Source organism: Phyllobates terribilis, unplaced genomic scaffold, assembly GCF_046119375.1.
Source record: "Phyllobates terribilis strain yellow unplaced genomic scaffold, ASM4611937v1 Scaffold_4__5_contigs__length_816908805, whole genome shotgun sequence".
Lineage (NCBI taxonomy): Eukaryota > Metazoa > Chordata > Amphibia > Anura > Dendrobatidae > Phyllobates > Phyllobates terribilis.
In genome coordinates this window covers 482,212,031-482,234,966 of record NW_027362764.1, presented here as the reverse complement: position 1 = coordinate 482,234,966, position 22,936 = coordinate 482,212,031, and the positions used below count along the sequence as shown (strand labels likewise).

Below are 22,936 nucleotides of genomic sequence, written 5' to 3'. Positions count from 1 at the left end.
CACTGTGTGCATCTCATTAGGGATTTCCATACATTACAATGCACAAGACTTATATACCTTATCAATTATATGAGTAGCTCCAAGGATCTCTTAGAGCCTGAGGCCATGTTAAACACATTTTTTATTTTTTTACACTCTGATTTTGGAGTGTACTCCATGCCAAAAACCATGTGAAAATAGCTTTCGAAATGTCATTGTTTGCAATGGGAAATCCACACCAGGTTCTCTGGTTTACTCCCACACATACTGATAGGGAATGTAGATTGTGAGCCCCAATGGGGACAGCAGTGCCCATAAGGTCTGTAAAGCACTGTGGAATTAATGGCGCTATATAAGTTAGTAAAATAAATAACAACTAATTGCTGTTCATATGGCAGACATGTCACCTATTGTGGAGATAGCCACGCACAGTCATTATGGTGGCCACTAAATGGGTCCAGTCCGCTTGTGGACTCGCAGTAGTTTAAAACTCTCACACACTTCTTTCCTACTGTGAATTTAAAAGCTTTAAAGTTTGTTTTTTTTATATTTTTATAGCGTGGGGTTTTTTTTTGTCACATTTAAAATCATGCGGTTTCCTGCAAATTCTATAGAAGAAAAAGTATTGGAAAGATGTTGCAAAAAACGCCATATCCAGGACGAAGCATTTTGGGAAAAAAAACAAAAGCACACCACTGACTCAAAAATGCCACTAAAACACCCAAAACAAAATATATATTTCAACTGACTTCAAAGTATTTAAAAAAAGAAAAAAAACAAACAAACCATATACACAACACTGCGCATGAATCTAGCTTTAGGTTAGGTTCACAACAATGGAATTTTAACCTTTTTCACTCTTTAGGTTGTGTTAAGATGTTATGGTCATGTGGCTTTTTTGTCTGAATAAAAACAAAATAATTAAGAAATTCCGTAAAAAAATAATTACTGTATTTTGTGGACTATAAAACGCACTTTTTTCCTCCAAAATTTTGGTGGAAAGTAGGGGGTGCGTCTAATAGTCCAGATATGCAGTTGCGGATGGTTGTCCGGCTGTGGATGGTGAGGGGAGTGGGGTTGGCAGCAGGTCACAGAGGCAGGAGCTGCCTGCTGCAGCTCACACTGTGCCCTCTGCTAAAGAAAATGAATATTCACTGCTCCCCACGCCCATAGTCCCTCCCACCTCTATACACTGAAGCTGGAAGTGGGAGGGACTATGGGTGTAGGGAGGAGTGAATATTCATGCTCTGCAACTGCTCGGCGATCTAGTGTGCCCACTGCTAAAGAGCATTAATATTCACTGTTCTCCACTCCCATGGTCACGGAGAACAGCAAATATTCATGCTCTTTAGTAGCGGGTACACGATAGCCGAGCAGCTGCAGGAGCCATGGCTGACACTGTGCCCGCTATTAAAGAGCATGAATATTCACTCCTCCCCACGCCCATAGTACCAGGCGTGGGGAGGAGTAAATCTTCCAGCAGCTGTCCTGAGCGTGAGGGCGCATGTCTGACGGCATGCGCTGCTCACACGCTGATGTCAGCTGCTGGTAGCAGAACAGGACGCAGAGATGGAGAAGCGGGAAGGTGAGTAGAATCCTTTATTATTTTTATGTGTGCTGCGTGAGGGGGCCATATATAGCAGGATGGGGACAGGGGGGTGCCATGAATACCAGGATGGGGGGCCATGTATACCAGGATGGGGACATGTATATCAGGCAGGGGATGAGGGCCACGTATATCAGGATGGGGGATATTAGTACAGTATTGGGGGACATTACCCCTATAACAGTGTCAGCAGCGCCCTCCCTATAACAGTGCATCATGACCACATTTTTTGCTTCAATTTTTTTTTCTATTTTCCTCCTCTAAAACCTAGGTGTGTTTTATGGTCTGGTGCGTCTTATAGTCTGAAAAATATGGTACTATTGATTGATATCTATCTATATATGGTTTTCTCCAACCATCCCATTATCTTGAAGATCAGATAACACAACTTATCTAAAAATAGAAATAAAAAAAAAGTCAAGAGAAAAAACAAAGCAGGCTCCAAAAGCATCATTCATCTGAAACATAAAAGTAGGACACAGTACCAGCATCATGTGCTTTTCCAAGATTTGGAAGTCACATGAGGTTTGTAATTGGAGAATGGCAGAGAAGGAGAACTAGCTTAGACGCAATGTTGGCCGCCTCATTTGTAGAGAAGTGCAGGGGGAGACTTCAGAGTCAGATCGCTGTCCATGGGCTTGGGCAGGTGGGGCCATGCAGCATGGAGATGGCTGGATGTCACACACAAGCTGGTCATCCTACTCAGGCTCTTAAGGAGCCAAGGAATGCTTCTGTCACAGGATAGGTCCGCTCTCAGCAGCACATTCTCGCCAGCAGCAGATGAACTATATATGGAATGTTTACTGCAATAGCAAAATGACACATTAGCCCTCATGTTCATATCATATGAGAACTATGAAAAGTTATAAGGGAGCAGAGGTGCATAGCACAGTTCGAGCGGCACTACCTCAATATCAAAGCATTAATGCCCAAGATTTACAATGCATTCTACAATTGAAAAAAAAATACAAAACCGACAGATTGTATTCATCTGCAGCATCTGCCCACTACATCAGCTGCTACTTATATCATACAGTGTACTGGGAGGTGCATACAACCCTATATAAACAGGTTTTTGTTTTTTTTAGCTTTTAGAAGTAGATATAAGAAAAGTAACACCCCACCCCCCCAAAAAAAAAAAATTCTATATGTAAAATCATAAATCTGCTAGGAGTTTAGACAGGGGAGCTACAAGAGATGCCTGGCAATAAAGGGTTAAGAGTAGCGCCTCTCTGTTTCTTCTGTGCTGCAGGATGATGGGCATAGACATGTGCAAGTTCTGTGTCTTAAGACCTAAACAGCAGAGTCTTTCTTTGCCAGCTGCTGTTTCTGATGAAGATCCTTGCCCTTTACTCCCTCCACCCCTTTAAATCATCTAAAACATCATTTAAAAAAAAAAAGAAAAACCGTACCTCTTAAAAGTTTTCATTGCAAGACTGGATTATGGTGAAGTTGTAAAGAAATAGAAAAGAAAAATAATCAGATGATACAGAGCAGCAAACAGATTCAGGAGATCTTGTTAAACCTGTTAGACGGCATTGTGCGCCTGATTATACCGCAGTGCTGCGGCCAGTATGTTACTATGGACCTGTATTCTACTAAGGTCGGGGCCGAGGCAAAGTTATGAGGTACAGCATCATACAGCTTTTCCATTTAGGAATGTTAAAATCTGGCTAAAAATGATCGACAGTTAATCGGACGTATGTAAATTTCACACTTGCAGCCCCAGTCGCCTGGCAATATTCCGTTTCCCTTGCCTTAAAAATAGCAACTGCTGGCCATCTAAGTTGCTGTACAGTTTGTTACTGCAGCTGAAACAATAGCACAATGCTGGCCTCGCTTCCTGACACCCCTTAGCTGGATCAAGCACAGCACGGAAAAAAAAAAAGTGTTAAACTGCAACATTTCACTACTGACCAGCCGCGAGATTAGGGCTCCCTAATAGTCCTTACACAAACCGGCATGCGGCAATAAATGACCCCCCTGGGCTGCGCTGATCGGGGGCCATACAACAGCCTGGACACACTTCAGATGTGCACTGAATGATCAGTAATAGATCGCTCCGTACATTGTTCTCGGCAGCACAGGTCCTGTTTACACAGTATGATGTGCTGCTGAGAACGATGATATTTTGTCCAGCACAAAAGATCATTTCACCCGATGAACAAACATTTTGCTTGTTCTTCGAGTAATTGGCAGCCTGTTTAGATGGCAAGATTAATCGGGAAACAAGTGTTCCTAGGAAAGCTTGTTCACTATAACAGATTCTTACAATTCCAGGCTCACCAGCAAACATGGTAGTGAAGTCTCAGGGTGGTGCAGACTTATGATTTATACTGCCTGATTATTGGGAAAAAGCATTTTCTGATTATCAGGCAGTGTATAAAGGCTATCGATCACCCAAGGAAGGAGCAAAATGTTAGCTTATCCAGGTGAAATGATCTATTGGTTTGCCTAAAAATATCATGGTTCTCAGCAGCATATTGCCTTTGTAAACAAGATCTGTGCTGCCGAGAACAATTGCAGCCTGTGGCAGTATTAGATGGTACAGTGCACATACTAAATGCAATATGGCAGTCAAAACATGCTATCAAAGCACCGCCGATCGGTGGTCGCAATGACAAATAAAATTTCCAATGTTAATATTTGGAGCCATTATTAGTAGATGCCATATTGATTGTGTCTGTATGGCATCCTGTTTTGTTTTAGGAATCGGGGTCCATGAACACATGCGGGACAATGGTGCGGCTCGGGCCGTGGCCGCTCCCCGGGAGCTAAAGACTCTGCCACGCCACTTCAGGGCAGTTCATAACTGTGACCCTCGAACACTGAAAGTGCGAGGCATTGATGTCATACAATTGGGCTCCCGGGGGAATGGCAAGCGCCTTCTGGCCCAAAAAGAGGCCAGATGGATTGTCACTTTGGACACCGTGGCTCCGCGGGGTCTGAATGAGAACTTGGGGTTTTAGTCCTCTCTCTGAAACGGGACAATGCTTTCTTATGTGAATAATATTTAAAATATAAAATAATAAGGAAATAATACATACTAAACAATCTCTTTGCTCTCCTGTGGGCCTTGCTTTACCCTTACATAAGGGACTGTGGATCATGGCCATATGTTTTTATGCTTTGTGATTTTACCCTTTTTACTGATTATGTTTATTCTTTATTTTCTTCACATAGTGATTGAGCTCGAAAGGACCTCTTACTCTGCCCCATTTCATCTGTGGTTGCTGACCTATGCCTATGGACCCCTTCCATCCTGACATGGAAATGGATTGGATGGACGGCACACCTATATGAACACATTCTTCTTCAGTGTTGGCCCTTCTTTTTGTATTTGCACTCTTATGGTTGCCAGTATTTATATGATGACCATTTAGCCTCATCTTCATATTCCTTCTTGATATTTAAAACCAAATTTTGTGTACCTATTGGAGGTTTATGATCTCTTACTAGAGTTACTGAGACTATATATATTTATCCTGTGAGGGACAGATATCTTATTTTGTGGCCACACTGACCTTAGACAATTACTCCATTCATTTCATACATCTCCTTCTGCTTCCATTCGTCCATAGATGCGGTGCGCATGTGCCCGGTCTCCTGCGCTCCGTGGCCACGCTCAGTTTTCTCTCTGCCCTTGGCGCGTCATCGGGTCTGTGCACACCCGCACTCCCGGACACGCGCCGACGTCATGACGGATGGGGCGCGTACATGGAGGCGCTGGTAGCCCTAACGCATGCGCCGTGTGCATCGGCTGCCGGGCGGCCATATTGGCCAATCACATGACTGTACATGTGATCATCTGGGGGTGTATTTAAGAGGTCCTGACAGCCTAATCACACAAGCCTCTTGAGAAAGCTAATCCACCAGTGAAACGCGAATCGAGACTGTCCTTGGCCACTGTCTTGTCCCTGTGCTGTCCCCTTCTGAGCTGGGCCCCCTTCCCCCGGGTGAGTGATCTTCTACTTGTTCATTTTGATGGAATTGACTCTCAGAGTTTATCACAATGAAAACTGAGCCACAGGATCACTTGATCCTTTCTCTGTTTTTCCATCTTTGTTCATTGTGGCCCTGTTGGGGCCCTTTTTTGAGCTCAGTAATGGTGTATGGCCGACTTATCTGCAGGTTTCCATTTTTGTAACACTATTTATACTTGATGTACCATTTTTAAAGGAATTGTCTATTAATAAAGTTTTTCATGCCATTATACTCATGGGTTCTCCTGTTTATATATATATTTTTGAGTAGGCACAATTGCGTGGGGATGGGGGATGAGTTGCTATTCCAGACCCCCTACCTGCAAGACTTATGATGTGGGCCAAAGTTTGTTTTTTGTTTTAAGAGAGTCGGATCCAAAAAAAGGATCAGGATAGTGCAGACTTTGATTTACTACCAGAAGAAAATCGGTCTACATGCAGAAAAATATGGACTGAATATATGCTTGTCTGAATGAGCCCTAAAATACGAAAAATAAGTGAAACTGAAAAAGTACTGGGTGGGAATAAAGAGTGAAGGTTTACTTTAGGATTCTTTCACAAAATTGTGTGGCTTTTATGCATATTTGCCCTATATAGAAAAGCACAACACAACACTGTGCCTGAAACCACACTTAGGCCACGTTCACAGCAACAATCAGAGGAAAAGTATAGTAGAAACAAGTCACCATTTCTGTATTTATCATCCACTCCTGGTTTTGGTTTACAAATACTGAACGTGTGAACGTGGCCTTATAGTGATGGTGGTACTTTAGATACAGTGTAATGTCATCTGGACTCCCAGAGCCACCACTGCCCCTAGCACCTGAGAACCAACCCCAGACACTTCTACTAGTCTCTAGAACAGGACAAGCTGCACATTTCATTTATGCCGCTGGTTTTATTTTACATCAGTGTACACAGTAGCCAAAAAGGTCAGCCCTTTACAAGATCAAAAAATAGTCAGATTGTAATCTCGCTTGCACCTCATCCATGGTAGGGGCCTAACACTTTGTAAGGCACTGTGCAATGACTTTTTCGTGTAGTATTTCTAAGCGGCCAAAAGCAATTCGCCCCTAGAAGGTAGCACTGGAAAGCCAGCATTCCACAGCAAAGGTATTTGCAAGGAGGCCACAAATGAGTGGAGATGGCCTGCAGACCTGAAATGCCAGTGCCTAGCAACAGAAGAACCCACTGAAACATGTACGGAGCTCGCAAGGATGCTGGTGTAGAGACCCTGATGGCGCGGCGTTCCTCAGTCTTCAAATTAACTTTAGAATACATTCAGCTTATTGCCTTCAGCTTTTATTAGCCAGATGAACAAAGAAAAAGGAAGAAAAAAAGAAGACGAGGATTTAAAAGTAAAGCAGTACAATATAAACCACAGATGCTGGGTAGATTGTCATCATCATTGATACATTTCAGAGAAAGAATGACAGAATAGAGTAGGGATGCAGTTACTGTGGAGTAGTGTGGGATGTTGGGCAGGCTACATGTAACAGTTGTGCACTCACTAACAAATGCTCCATTCATGAAGCAAAAGGCTCTAGGATTCTAATTCTACAGGAAAATGGAGGGTTGCTGTCTCCTCTCCCGCCCACACAGCACGGAGGCTACATGTGCTCATCCCCACCATTAGTGGTGAATAGCTTCACCCCCTGATAAATCATTGCTTAGATTGCAAGATATTGATATAGTAGAGCGGCAGTAGATAAATAACTTTGCTAGACTACTCATCTCAAACGCCTCAAAATACCTGCTTCTGCATAAACCTGTGAGCGGATCACACTTCATCACCAGAGTTTATACTCCAAAAACAGTCAGGGGTAAATTGGCATGTTGAATTTTTTTTTTTTTTTTCAAAAATACTGCCATATTCCTGTTAGGGCTGATGCAGAAGGCCATCATCGGGGAGAATTGGGACAATTATGCAAATGACACAAACTCTGATCAGAGTGTCAGCATAGTGTGTGATTTCCTCAGAGGAGGTGGTGAAAAAAAAAAGTCTCTATCTTCTCTATTCTGTGAGTGCACGGAAATCGGACTGCACTCCGATGTCAACCAAGTGCAGTCTGATGTTTTCCACGCACTCACTGACTTGCACGGCTGAGAGCAATCAGAATATCGGCTCAAACTCTGAGCAAATTTTCCTTGGACCGGCTCTGTCCGAAAAAAGAATCGGACATGTGCACAGACCCCCCGTCCCCCAAAACTAACAATGGTCCGAGTGCAATCCGATGTTTTGCCAGATCGTACTTGGACATGATATACGCTCGTCTGCACCTGCCCTTCTACGGTAACATTAATCCCACTATCCATCCATGTCCCGTGCCTTTTTTTTAATTCCCACAGGTTTTTTTTTCCCTTTTTACTAACTAAAAAAAAAACTAAAACAAATAAACTAATTCTTCAGTAATATTAAAAAAAATCTAACTCCCAATAAAGAATAACATCATCTGCAATCCTATATGTGGACAGGTCTCATTACAACTAAATATGATAAAACATAATCTATGTGAATTGTCCTTTGGTAACATCGACTACGCATACACGAAAGATAAAGTTATCTTCACCTTCTAATTGTAGACTAGTACCTGATACGCTAGTTAGTCTGGTTAAATATTCGCCCGATTATCAATAGCGGTATATATACACCTATACTTCTAGCTGGCGTGGATCTATTCATCTGTTTACTATTGCTACTCATGAATACAGGATGGAAAACAGCTCGTTTTTCTGCTCTTCAAATAGAATTTCGGGGGAAAAGAACATTTGAGGCTGAGCAATGGGTAGAAAGTGTGCATCTATGTAGACTAGCTATTGCAAAATCTCTCTGCTAATCTCCCTCTCCCTTCTCTGCTACAAATCTCCAGGCAAGAGGATGCAGGCCAAAGTACAAGGCAAGAACATTGGCCAACTGTTGCTGCAGCCGCTCTCCTCCTCCCATCAGTGTGTGGCTCCTACCAACCAATCCTTGCCCTGCCAGCAGGTTCCCCGCCCTGCTCATTCTCAATGACTGACAGCGGTGCTCTGCTAAGCAGAAGGTGAAATCCATCAGAGAAGAGAGAAAACTGCCTGTAGTGTCACAATGTACCATTAACCCCTTTATCTCAGCCATCTTGTAATGAAAAACTGATAGAAGTACAACAGACCAAGGACTAACAACAGTAAAACCAAACAAACAAAAAGCAAACAAACAAATACTGAAGTCTGAGCACCTCCTGATGTCTGCACTATTAAAGAACAGCTATACTATATTGTCTTTATGTATTTAGCTACAAGACAAAAAGTTTACTTATACAAATATCTTTGAAGAAATGTTCCTCCTCTACATCAGAGGTAGACAAAACGCAGCAGACCACATGATTGGTAGAAATAAAATAGAATAAAAAGAGCTCTCATCCTTTTGACCTTGGACTCATTTGCTTCATCTGAGTCTTTAGGTACATTCTCTTTGCTAACCACTCAGCACACTGCAAGCTCTGATAATAATGGTTAATGTTTACTGAAACCTGCGCATGAACTGTACTAAACCTGATAGCAGAACTTTGCCTGCTCAGCCCTCCAAGCATCCATGCTGCACCACTTTTATATTCAACTTTTTATTAAGTTTTTAAAGTTTAACAAGGTACAAAGTTAAAAAAAAAAAGTACAAAATTACAAAAAGTTGTACTGAAGTAGCAGCAGTTCAAGGAAAAAAAATAAACCAGAAACTTGTAAAATAAATTTAAAAAAAGGTTACCATATGGATGGAACTTAAGCTTTGGCTATTGTGAGTTCGGCTATTTTCACAAGTCCAGTAATGATCCCTTAGATTGAAGTCTACGGACAAGGGATCCATGAATTAGCCATCCGTTGTTCTCCCATTTTTAACGGATCCGTTTTTATGCTTGATGGATCTGTTAGAAATGGAAGACAATGGATCCGTTGTCCATAGACTTCAATGTTAAAAAAAAGGATCCATCAGAGATCAGTCTAAGAAAAACGGACTAAAAAGTTATGTCTGAGCAACCTTTTTGCCCATGGGGTGCTGCTAGATCCATTCTAACGGATCATTACTGGACATGTGAACATAGTCTTACCTGTTGTAGTCACTCCAGAGAATTAGCATTGGAATTTGTAATAATAGAGTGACATATTGGTATCTGTAAAGTTGAAAAATTCATAACTTTACATATTGATTTAATTTTACTGGCTTCTATAGCGCCATTAATTTCCACAGCGCTTTACAGACATCATTCTCCACAAGTCACAAAACGGATGCGCATTAGATACAAACTTCTTGCATTACACCATCTTTCTATTTGCAAAAGTTGTAAATAACAATATAGAACTTTTTTTTCTTGCATATGAAGTTTTTTTAATGAATTTTAGATGTGGCAACAGTGACAGGATCCTTACGTGCCACTGGGTGGGACAGATTCAGCAATTCATGTACATATTCTCCCTCCCCCAAGGCAACGATATCAATCAGCAGAATACCCTGGTTGTCACTTGTGGTTTTGTCTCTTGAGACAGTTTATGCTAACACTATGAATGTGATAAAACCCTGTCCCACCATAAAGATGGATATCATATGTATTAGGAGAACACTCAAATTAGAGATGCTTTATTTCTGCATCCACTGACTTTGTAAACGGAGCACCCATTTAAGCGTAGAGGCAAACTTATTTTGCCAAAACGCAGTTGGGAACACAAAAAGGTAGTTCAGACAATGTCGGTAAACTGTTGGTAGGTCTGAACTAGCCCTTGTTGGCTCTCTTGACTATTTTTTTTTTCCTTGCAAGAAATGAGAAAAAAAGAAAACAAATAAAGTTTTTCATCTAGTTGCACCTTCCCCCAGCAGAAGGATGCTCTCAGGTGTACAAAGGTAGCTTACATTGTGTACGGTCACAGCAGCGATAGAACCGCAATCTCCCTGGAAACATGCTGCACCCTATGTTTGATGAATAAACAATGGTACCTTTTAAGCCAGGACCAAACTGGCCGAGCAAGGGGTGGCAAACAGTCCAAGAACGTTCAGAGCCAAAAGTGATAACATGCATGATTTCATTTCTGGAACACATATGGCAATACCTCCAGATACATTTGTAGCATTAGCTCGATGCAAATGATATCACCAGGGTCTCCACCAAACTAGCTGATTACAATGACTGTCAGCACAGTGCCTATCCAGCCATGATGCTTCTGATGTACAATGGGCACCCTGCCTCATCAATTCTGCATTCACACCGTCATTCTCCTAACCAGCTCCAGCAAGCAGTAAAATAAGGTGCGTCTCTGTATCCCTTCATCCAGGAAGAAGTGCAGGCAATCATCGACACACCACCACAATGTTACCTGGCCCTGGGGAGTGGCAGGATCTATTGTGACTTGAAGGAATCTCAGCAGAGGTTACATGCTCAAACATGGCCTAGTGAGAGAATCACTGAGACGGGGCAACAATACAGGATCTTTAGTTCAGATGTACACTTGCTGCTACCCTTTCATAGTCCACTCTATACACATTTCTGGATTTTGCCAACGTAGAGCAGAAGAAACATTCAGTTACTACAATAAATGGTGGTCTAGCCGCCAGAAAAACAAGATGATGGCAGCTGCAGAAAGGGTAGCACCTCTTCAGAAAGCACCACCAAGTCTCACTAGCCCAGCTACATTGGACCTCCTGTCCAAACACTCGTGCAGATGAAAAATAAAACAGCTGCCCATGCAAAAAAACAAACAAAAAAAACAGTAGCACTATGGACATCTGCACCGTTTTCTGTTCTTCTACAGGAGACCCTTCCAAAAGCCACACAAAAACAGGAAGTTAAATATCAGGGTTTCCAAAATATAGTAAACGTCTACTAATGATGACAAGGGTTAAAACGAGGAGAAAAAGACAAGAAAAACAAACATAATAATATGTGAAGGTGTCTCAGGCGCAAGGCTTGAAAGGAGCAACAGTTGGTGCCCAGAGCATTCATCCCCCTCCCCCTGCTCTCCATCTCCTCCACACCCTTCCTACAACTATCACAAATCCTCAGGCCTCACGACTGCCAGCTGACAGAACTGTTTAGTCAGCAGCAAGAGGTGTAGATACACAGATCTAGTCCCTCACCGCTGTCCACAAAGTGCTCCGAGCTTCACTCTAGGAACGTAGTTTACAAAATGGACAGCAAATGCATATTTAGCATCACACGTGAACAGTGTAGGAATATGCTCACAAAGGGGGAGTCCAAAGAAAACCGGACTGTACACATCTTGGCATTGCAAAAAAAAGTGTTTTTAATCAGTGTGTTGGACCCCACTTTCATGAATTGTTGGTCTGCGTGTATACGTTATCACCATAGGAGTAGGATCACACGACCGTGTTCTCCACATCTGAAAAAAAACGGGCCAATTATTCCGATCAGACTTTGATCCGACTGGCATCAGTTTTTCTTTGATGCGGAGAGAAAAAAATAAGAAAGTTCTCCACTGTTTGCATTTTGTCAGTCCGTGAAAATCGGATGCCGAGTGCAGTCCCATTTTTTTTTCACAAACTCATACACTTGCATTACCGATTTTGATCCGACACGCGGATCAAAATCAGACATGTCGTTGTTATTTTTCCATGGACCACTATGCCTGAGGGGAAGAAAAATTGGACATGAGCACAGGCCCATAGAATATCACAGGTATGAGTGCTGAAAACCATGGATAGCACTTAGTTGAGAAAATCGGTCTTTTGTACAAGCCCTCATTGTGTGTGTATATATATATATATAACTCATGGAGACAAATCAGTTTTTTTCCGGTATCATGAAGGAAAAGAAACAAGTCTAGGAGTCCATTTAAAATACGTACAGCACACGGATGGCATCCATGTGTCCTGTCCGTGTGTAGCATTGTAAAGTGTAGGAGAAGCTTGGTCATTTACTTATCCATCTGTGAAAAACACTGATTGTAAAAAAGGACACACGACACACACACTGATGACACACTGATGGTAAAAAGGACACACTGATGACACACTGATGGTAAAAAGGACACACTGATGACACACTGATGGTGAAAAGGACACACTGATGACACACTGATGGTGAAAAGGACACACGGATGACACACTGATGGTGAAAAGGACACACGGATGACACACTGATGGTGAAAAGGACACACGGATAACATACTGATGGTAATAATGAACACAATGATGACACACTGATGCAAAACACTGATGAAACCAGTACCATTTTTTCACGTACGTATTTAAAGACGGACGTCTGAATGAAGCCTTAACCAGTAAAACACTGGCAGCCCTCAGAAAACACACAGATGACATCCTTGTGCTGTACTTTATTTTTTTTTCATGGACCCATTGATTTGAATAGTCGAGTTTTACATGCGACTCGGATGAAAAAACAGACAAGTCTCCAATTCTTTTTTTATTTTGTGGACACGTGAACAGCCCCAAAAACTATGAGTACGTGAAAAAAGGATGTCTGAATGAGGCCCAAGGGTATGTGCACATTATCTTCTTTAAACAGTTCTGATCTGAAACCCACAAGAAAAAAACCACTAACTAAATGGTCAAAAGAATGAACACATGCATTTCTATGTAAAAAGGACTTGCTGTTCATATATTTTTTTTGAGCGTCTTTTAACCACTTAAGGCCACACTCCTGAGAAAAAATACTGACCGAATACTGACCAAATACTGATAGTGGGGACATGGCCAAAGGTTTCCAATGATGCCAAGCGGTTAAAAGAAGTGACCCGACGTTCAAAAACAACAAAAAAAGGCGCCCAGGAAACAAAAAACGTGGCCTCTTGGAGAGTCTTCCTCTTCAAAGGCTGAGCGCGTTCACCGGCCTGGAAAGACGTTGTGTGCACATACCCTAAAAGTGTAGTGTTCCAGGTTTTTTGGGGGAAAAGCATAATATACAGGGGTGATATATAAAAAGTGGAATAGACCATGACCATCAATCAGAATTCATCTCATTTTTCAGAGGCTGAACCATCAAACCTTATTGCTTGCTATGGGCAACTACTCCAATTCTCCGTTTCACCTGTTTTAATACATTTTCTCCACTGTGTAACCAACATCTAAATACTGTTTACAAGATGTAGCAAAAACGGACCCAGAAAAAAAGTGAAGTAGTTATCCATAGAAACCAGATTGCAGCGTTCAATTTTCAAGAAACCTTTTAAAAATTAAGCATACTGGTTGCCATGGGCAACAGCTCCGTCTTTCCACTGCCCTAGCTCTAATAACTCTCTCCCAAGTAACATAACATTTGCTTGCATTGTTTCTAGGAACCCTTGGAATACTTTCCATGTCCCCATATATCGGGATCAATTGGTCCATTGTTGTAATAATCTGCAGTGATGTTTCTACCATAGTGATGTAGTGGTTGCAGCTTGAATAAAGTTTGGGTTAGAAGCCACACCCGGAGCCGCCACTACACCCAAGATTCCCTACCCCCAAACACTCTGGTATTAGGCCACGCTATGCAGTATTTCTGGGGTTCTCTCAGGGTGTCCAGATGTCATCTGTAATTGTACTTTGAAAGAAATGGGGAATGTAATGTGACTAGGGATGAGTGGACCTGTGGATGCTGGGGTTCGGCAGAACTTTAGTCCAAAGTTCGGTTTGGGTACCAGAACTGTACCGGAACCTGAACCCTATAGGAATCAGTAGGGACCTGAACTCTGAAACTGGAAAATTGCTCCCTCCTCCCCTAACTGTATAACGGACGTCCAGGAGAAGTCCATGTTCGGAGTCCAGCACTGGACAGGACACTAGGTGTCCGGTATGAACGCAGAACTTTTCAGTTCAGGTTCACTCATCTCTAAATGTGACGTTCATCTATCAGTTTGTTGAAACGATTACTGATGCCTCTAACAGACGGCCATAACACTAGTGCATTTTAGTATCCATATAAAAGTATTTTCACACTGCGTCTTTCTATGCCTTTTTTCAGCGGGTCCACTAAAAGAAATTTGGCGGAAAAAGCACTAACAAAACAATGGTCCTATATGGGACAATGGGAAGGCAAAAAAAATAAAATAAATAATAATAAAATAAAAATGAAAAGAAACGGACACCTCATGTCACTACAACTACAGAGAATATCAGCAATTTCCAAAGCTTTTTCTGTTTAAAAAAACGGACGTCTTTAATCGAGTGAACATAACATTTATTAGGGTATGTCACGTAGGGTTTGCCAGAAAATAATGGACAGCCAGAGGCAGTAATGTTTGGTCCAGTCTAAGTTAGGTAGACTAAAAATAATAAGTTAAAATAGATACGTCTGTTAATAAGTAGCAAAAACACACAAGATTCTTTTCACACCCATTTCCAACTGTTTGGAAGATGCAAAGCCGCGCATGTTCAATTAACCCCTGAGAGAGACTGAAGAATCCCACGCGGTGTCCTAGCAGCAAACATTTTAATGGAAATCATATTGCCATGGCCCATCTCGTTTGCCCCCTCCCTCCGGCTCTGTGATGAGCTCCACTGAAGCAACTTCCCCCATCTTGTGAGAGCGGCCTGTACAGAGTGGCCTGCATGTTTCACTTCCCCAGGCAGTGATGCCTGTCTAGGTGCTCAGCCTGCCTCCTGCTAACCCCTTCAGGGTCGGTGGCACCGTGCACCCATTTTAGTGCTGGATTATCATTGGCTCATCAGATTTCTTTATTCTTGACTAGGGCAAGTATTAATAGGGTGTGAAAACTAATGCACAACTTTTATATAACTTTAGTGATGAATTTGTACAGCACAAGAAACTGGTCGTGTTTTAGGTCTTTTGTGCACATTTGCATCTAAAATGGGGCTGCCCAACACCATTGGTGCCACTCTTCTTGTGTGTGTGGAGGAATAATCTGTACAAATTTGTCTGACAGAGACTGACAACTTGTAAATTATCAAGTTTTCTCTGAAATATTCAGGTTCACTGTATCCACGTCACTTACTACAATAAAGAAAGAAAGCATCAAAAGTAACAAAGGATATTGACATCTCCAAGTACTATCCCAATCGTCCCCAGTCATCCGGGGTAACCTTTGTTCTTGCTTTCACAGGTTACTGTACCCTGCCCTTGAAATCCACCATAAAAAAACCAACATAAAATTCTCAACTCCTATGCCTTCCACTATATTACTGGCATGTGATCGAGCAAGTCTCACTGTGGAGATTATTTCTGGTGCCCTCTACCCCACAGTTTTCCCTCCCTTGCATTCTTCACATTACACTAAATGGCCTAGTTTCCATCTAATGGAGGCGGAAGCATACAATCCACATTCTATATAAAAAGCATCAATAACCTAGATGAAAAGGATGCTCGGCATCCAGCAACACAAACCCCACATGAGATCGCACCCACATATTACCACGATATGCCGCCCTATGGATAGTACCACACAAGTGTTTAGTCATAGATATAGGAATTCTACTTTCTAAATGACATCTCTGAACCTTTCAGATGTGAATAACATTTGTATTGACGTTTAGAAGGAATTCAATATTTCAACGTTATTTAGGATCCGAAGGATTTTACATATTTGCAAGTATTTAAATATAGGGGCAGATGCACCCAGGACCTCGAGCTTGGAGGGGACACATAGTAGGTCAGCAGTACTATAGCTGTGATGGGATATTAAGAGGTCCTATGCCCTAAGTATAAATACTTCTATGTTATAACACTGGAAAGTATATAACATTCAGCGAAAACAAACACAGCAGAGAGCAAACGTCCGTCTGTCTGTAGTTGTACAGTTGTACTGCTCCCATCCCACAGAGTGTGAAGCAGCTAAACTATTGATGGGAAAACAGAACAAAATGGGGGCCGTGTTTTAGGTGAAAACAAGTGGTCTGGTTACAATAAATAATCAAAGTGAAGCGTGCATGCAACCAGGGCTGCCGAACACACAGAGGACCCATATTTGCAAACTCTGATCTAGCAACATTTAATATAGGATGTCTCATCCTAAAAAGCACACAGGTACCCAATAAATACTTCACAGGGCAGCACAAATATACCATACATAGCATGAGATCGTATACATTAGATGAAAGCTACACATAGGTTGTGATGTTACAGCATGTAATACATTAAATGTGTGAAAGTGAACAACAACAATATGCAATTAAGAAAAATAACTGAATTGCAAGTTTAGGGTGTTGACAAATCACTGGGGAATTAAATGGGTTGTCCGGTTTTAAACTACAAGTCTGCAGTCACTCTACTGTATGTGACTGCAGACTTGAGAATCCTCACATCACGCGAACTGCGAGGCTTCTCTGGTGCATTGAGGGGGCGGTCATGTGCCTGCAAGTATGTGATTTTCATACCTCCGGCCACATTCCAACTAGACTGTATCCAGCCTCGCTCAATACATTTGCATTCAGCAAGGCTGGATACAGCCTAGTTGGCACATGACTGCATGTATGCAAATCTCATACTTTGCAGTCATGCTCCCTCTTCTCCCAGTGCCAGAGAATCCTCACAGTGTGCAGTGCGCGCATTGTGAGGATTCACTAGTCCGCAGTCACACAGTAAATGCAGACTTGTAGTTTAAGACCGGATAACTCCATTAAAAGGAGTCGTATCAAGTTTGGAAGTTACCCCTTATGATAAACATTCCAATCCCTGGGTGTTGGACTGCTGGGACCCCCATTACTCCCAAGAATAGGGGCTCTGAAGATGCAGTGTGGCAACAAAGTTAATCACATAGCTCCAACGCTACCTCAACCACCACACTTCAACGCACCCTTACACCAGAGTAAGGCAAATCCCAAGAGCTAGACAGCTCCTGCAGATTTAAGGCTCATTCAGACATCACTTTCTTGTACGAGTTCTATCCATGTTTTTCACGGATAGCACACGATCCTGTGATAGTTTATGAGATTGTTCTCATGTCAGATTTTTTTTCCTCGGACAGAGCGTCTGCACAAAAGCGTGGAGAATTGTTTGTTAGTGATCATGTTATGGTCTCTGACCATAACTGCCAATGCAAGTCTATCAGTGAAAAAAAAAAAATCATACAGCACTCGGATACCATCCGTGTAGTCTGATTTTCACAGACTGTTTGATAGGAAGATTGATGGCAAAAAAGAAGTTTCTCAGAGACGTACTAATGAAACTCTGATGGTAAAAACTGACACTGACCAAACTGATGAAAAAATTACTCTCGTACGAGAAAAAAATACTGATATCTGAATAAGCCTGTACTGTTAAGAGTGCAACTTTTGAAAATTTCCTGTGGAAATCCATATGGTCTGGCTACTAAAAGATGTAAACTGGCTGCTTAAAGCTGTTGTTCCAAGTCTGGAAGTTATCCTCTATACATAGTGTTCACCTCCGCTCCATTTAGTCTCTATGACAGCAAGAGTGCAACGCTCCTGTGTTCTCTATGAGAAAGTCATTGACTGACAGGTCGACTGTTGGCTTATCTCCTGGAAAAGAATGTGATCACCAGTCAAAATATCAACATCTCTCCCCACCACCAGACGGCCGGTGCCCCAAAACACAAATAGTCAACCAAACCTATTGATATCGGAGGGGTTAAGCCGACATTAGTCTAATGTGTGTGGAGGCTTTAATGTTTTATGGACCTCAACTCTCCTCTGACAGATGTCGGGGGAGATAACATCCAGCATGTCTGATATTGGACTGTTTCTTTTTCCTATAGGAGCTCTCCAATGTATAGGAGAGTCGTGTGGAGGGTTGAAGCTACTGGCTGAATGGTTGGCAGACAGCCATTTAAAGCTTAGGGGGTACTTAACACCATCACCAGGTGACCTATTTTCCCGCAAGCTTCTAAAATTTGCACTTTTATCTCAAGTCTTGTCAAAGTTGGCTGCAAATGAACAACACCAATAGTGCCAAAGGTGGCATTGCCTATTGTTCATTCAGTTATGTTGGCCAAGTCTTGTTAATCAGTCTCTGAGTTGTCTGACTTGGATTAAAAGTATCACCACAGCCGACTGGTCCCATCAACTTACCACAATAAAGATGCTAATCAAACCAAGATCTATTGTTTGGATGTCTTTGAAATGCTAATTATCCTCATGAACATTATCTGATCACTGTTTTTTTCATGTTTGGAGACAGCAGAAATTGAAGGTAGAGAGGGAGGGAAAAGGAGTAAAATATAGCCCTGTAATACCTGGTTTTCCATCGGTGAATGCCAGTTCTTTGTCCCAGTCACCACAGGGGTCACTCTACGTTTCTGCAATTCATTAGGATCTATTAGCTGCATCAAACTACTTGAGGTTGTCCACATCATTTTTACACCATTTTGTTTATTATGGTATATATTTATAAAAAATAAATAAAAATCATAATCTCTGTACCAGGACATTTACACTCATATTCCCATCCATAGAGGTTTTCTTTGTGGAATAAATACACATCCAGATAATGTAGGAATAGAAGATTCCAAAGAATAAGATATGCATTCGCATAATTTAAAGTAACTATTTTACCCATCGTATTATAACAAAAAAAAAAAAAAAAAAGAGGAGAAATAATATGTTCTGGTCAGAATAATATACAGTGAAGACTCTTGTTCCAGATTTTAGAAAGTGTCAGTAATATGCGATTTTCCGTCTATATATTTCTAATACATCATTGCAAATCAAAAATAAAAAGTTGTTCATCCTTTAATGTGCAACAGAACACCAAAATATCTCAAAGGGTTTCCCAAAAATATCCTAAAGAAAAACTTTCCATGCTGACCAACAATTCCAGGCAGATCTCACTCTCACACACCACTTGGAACACAGAACATCCTCCCTTCCCAGGATCAGATGATGAAATGATGAACCAACACCCAGCAGAATCCTTGTTTTTAACTTCCCTAACAAAACCTGGGTGCATGACACAGATGTGGACGGCATGCCACCTGGTTGAGTTTCAGGGGCAGCACATGAGAAAGTGTGTGTTCTGGCCATGATTCAGTTTTGAAATCTGGCACTGATGTATAAGTTACCTTTCCAGCATCTTGTTACCATTCTGTGAAGGGATTTATCTGATTTGCTCCTGGAGGGGCCTGGACTACACTGCAAAGCTTTTGCAAGTAGGAGTGAAAGCGCTAACAAAAATAACACCCCCTCCCTACACCTTTTACTTGCAGTACTTTAACCTCCTCTTAGCCAGGAACTAAAGAAAGGGACCACAACCTTCTAATCAAGTATCCCAAGACTGAGTGACATCTATTGAAATTGACCCAAAAATATCAACGTCAACAGACGCCTCTGATGAGAAATAATCGGTTATAATAATGATGGTAGAATTTTGGAGATGTGTACGAGCAGCTCTAAAAACTAGTTTATAGATCAGAAACATTAAGACATGGTTATAAAAAGTAAAAGAAACATATGCAAAAGACATAACCAGAGGGATCGAGTTATCAAACGTACTGAAGGAAAAGTCCTCCTAGAGGGAAATGAGTTCCCAAACAGGAAGCAAGACATGCGGTCCAGGCCATTAGCTACTAGCCAACATCCTCTGCAAGAAAATTAACTTGTGTGGAAGCAAGATGGGGCTGTTCAAAAGAAAAATAATAAAAAAGATCTCAAAAGGTTAATGTTCTAGCTAAATATTAGAAAACAAAAATTAACAGCATCATCCTTACAGTGAATCAGGAGCGTAGAACACAAAAGTACATGCACCTGGACCACGAGGACAACAGGACTACAGATGCTCATTGATGAGGGCTGCGCCAGCTACAGGCTAATGACCGGCTAAGCAGATAAGGCTTCCGATAAGAGACTAGCGCTAGTGGGAGGGTGAGTGTTGTTTCTTATTCCAGGCCGAGCCCTAAACAAGCGGTGTCAGGGAAAGCCTAGCATTAGGGGAGACTGTGGTCAAGTAAATATCTTTAGTCAGCCATCGGCCGAAAATGCTATCAAAGGTTCTTCATTAGAGGAATAAAATCTGGAGCCAGTTACACCACAACTAGCAAATCAACTACTCAGATGATAGAAATATGGGCTCAACATAGAAAATGAGCAGCAAAATAACCAAGTATGCATTAACGTATAGGTAACCATGGAGATTGTTCCAAACTGACCAGAAAGAAGGATTCTCAGCTGAACTTTATGATATAAGAACTCACCATTTCAAAAAAATGTATATTGACACTGTATTAAGAGATGAGCAAAGCATTGAACCCAAAAGGGTAAAATGGCTTAACAATCTTTTTATATACACTTTATCCATAATATTCCCCAAGGGGTTGTCCAGTGATAGCTTATTGATCGGTGGGGGTCACAGCGATCGAGTTCCCACCAATCGGCAGGATGGACAATTTTTATCCCAGTTCGAATGCAGCAGCAATGCACATGCTCCATTCATTCCCTAAGGGACTGCCAGAATATGATGAACCAGCATTCAGCAGAACCATGGGGAATGAATGGAGCAGCGGTCGAGCATGAGCATTGCTGCTTCATTCTAACGGGATAAAAATGCCCCATTCTGTCGATCAGTGCTGATTCCAGTGGTCAGACCATTATCCATCATTAAGTTTACACTGATTTACACTTTACTACCTACACAAGCAGATTCCATGAGAAAGTGAGGATTGGGCATGTTAGATGTAAAGATAAATTAATCTTATAATTTGCAGGGAAATTGGCCACTGCCAGAGGTATATGTCAGCAGCTTTCTCATCTGAAAAAAAAAACTATGGAGAGAGGTTTCTTGGGATTAAAGAGGAGCTTTCACTGATATATATACACACATACACATAGATAATTTAAACTATTCAAATTGCCATTGTTCCACTGATTCTGGAATGATTTTTAATTATTATTCTGTGTCCCTCTATTCCAAAGTTATACCCCTCAGTAATAAAGATGAAAATTTTGCCTTTAGCCAACAGGGTGTATACCTCAGAACTTCTCTATACACGCCTTTGCTTATTGTCTTTTATGAAAAATCTTCTGTGGCCCAGTTGGGCAAATTTTTCCTGCAGCCAACTGGGTGTACACCACAGGACAACTTTTATAAAGGAGAATAAGCAAATACCCACAGAGAAGTTCTCTGGTACACACTGAGGTGGTTGAAGGGAAAATCTGTATCTTTATTACTGGGGGAGGGGAATAACTTTGGAACAGAGGAGAACATAACAAGACAGAAAAACTGTACCAGAATCAGTGGAATTGGAGGAGGTACAATTCAGTGAACGATCTCCTGTGTTTAATTAACAGCTATTCTTACATATTTAAAGGTAACTTGTTACATGAAAAAACGCTATTAACCTGCAGATATGGGGTTAATCTGCAGGTTAATAGCATTTTGAACCTGTACAGCTTCAGCACTTAAGAGCCCCACTGCCGGGAGGAAATAAACTTTATTCCTCCCAACAGAGTTCGGGTTTCAGTCATGGGGGTGGCGGTTGTATGCGCACCCCAACAATGACTGACAGCAGCTCAGCATTAGAACCTGCTGTCAGTCAGTGCCGGGGACGCGGTTACAGCCTTCGCTCCCTATACACAGAGTGGTGACTGACCCCACGCCGGGAGGAATAAAGTTCAATTTCTCCTGGCAGCGGGGCTCTAAGTGCCGGTGTGGGACAGTTTCACTTTAATATTATTGTCAAAAAAGTTTTATTACTATCCCAATGTAGAATAAATAGACCTGGCCAGACAATATCCAAGTCTAGTAATACTCTAGTCCTATAGATTTTAAATATTCAGTAAGGAAATCTATATAGAGACCTGGGCTTACCAACGTGCTAATCAGAAAACTGATACAACAATAACTATATATTTGACTTTTGGGATTAAAGGAGATTTATTTAATCTATACTTCTACATATTATGAATACTGAACTACAAATCCAACTAGGAGTTGTGATTTTTCAATAATACTATATATTATATATATATTTTTTTAGGTGCCCTTGATAATCTACATCCCAAGAATCATTAAAATTTTTTGCAACATTTCATTTACTGGTTAAAAACCCGTCCCTGCCCATAGCACCTGTAGTAGGAGCATCTCAAGACTTAATTTAATTAACAAAAGAGTCTCCCAATTCATTGCATCATTAGCCTTGGCAACAAGCAGAGCAGGTAAATCCACCAGGCGCTCTGTTTCAGCTGCTCTGTTTGCTATGGAAACCAAAAGGTTCCTAAACGTTACCATGTGGTTAACAGCAGCTTGGAGAGGATGCTGCCTAGTACTCTGTCTACAGCTAATCTTGCAAGATGGTTTCAGACAGGGTGGACATCTGCTACTGACACAGATCCAGTAAGTTGCCTTCATCTTAAAATGTGAGATGAGCATCACCTTCTTCAGGAGCAGGCAACCCGTTCAATCATCATGGTGTGAGGTTTTATTCTATGTGTATACAATGTTTCAACATATACTTAACATCCACTATCAATGAATTCAATAGC

At 41.5% G+C, this 22,936-nt stretch overlaps 1 protein-coding gene across 6 annotated transcripts in view; it reads right to left on the bottom strand.

Moving 5' to 3' along the window:
- Nucleotides 1–22,936, bottom strand: part of RREB1 (ras responsive element binding protein 1) — an 82,105-nt gene that overhangs the window by 52,986 nt on the left and 6,183 nt on the right. For 3 of the 6 annotated variants that reach the window (XM_073678724.1, XM_073678721.1, XM_073678723.1), the window contains exon 2: nucleotides 18,697–18,759. The exons of the other annotated variants lie outside the window; for them this stretch is intronic. In XM_073678724.1, the coding sequence (XP_073534825.1) occupies nucleotides 18,697–18,759 (63 nt within the window). The remainder of the gene's footprint in view (nucleotides 1–18,696; nucleotides 18,760–22,936) is intronic. 6 annotated transcript variants of the gene reach the window in all.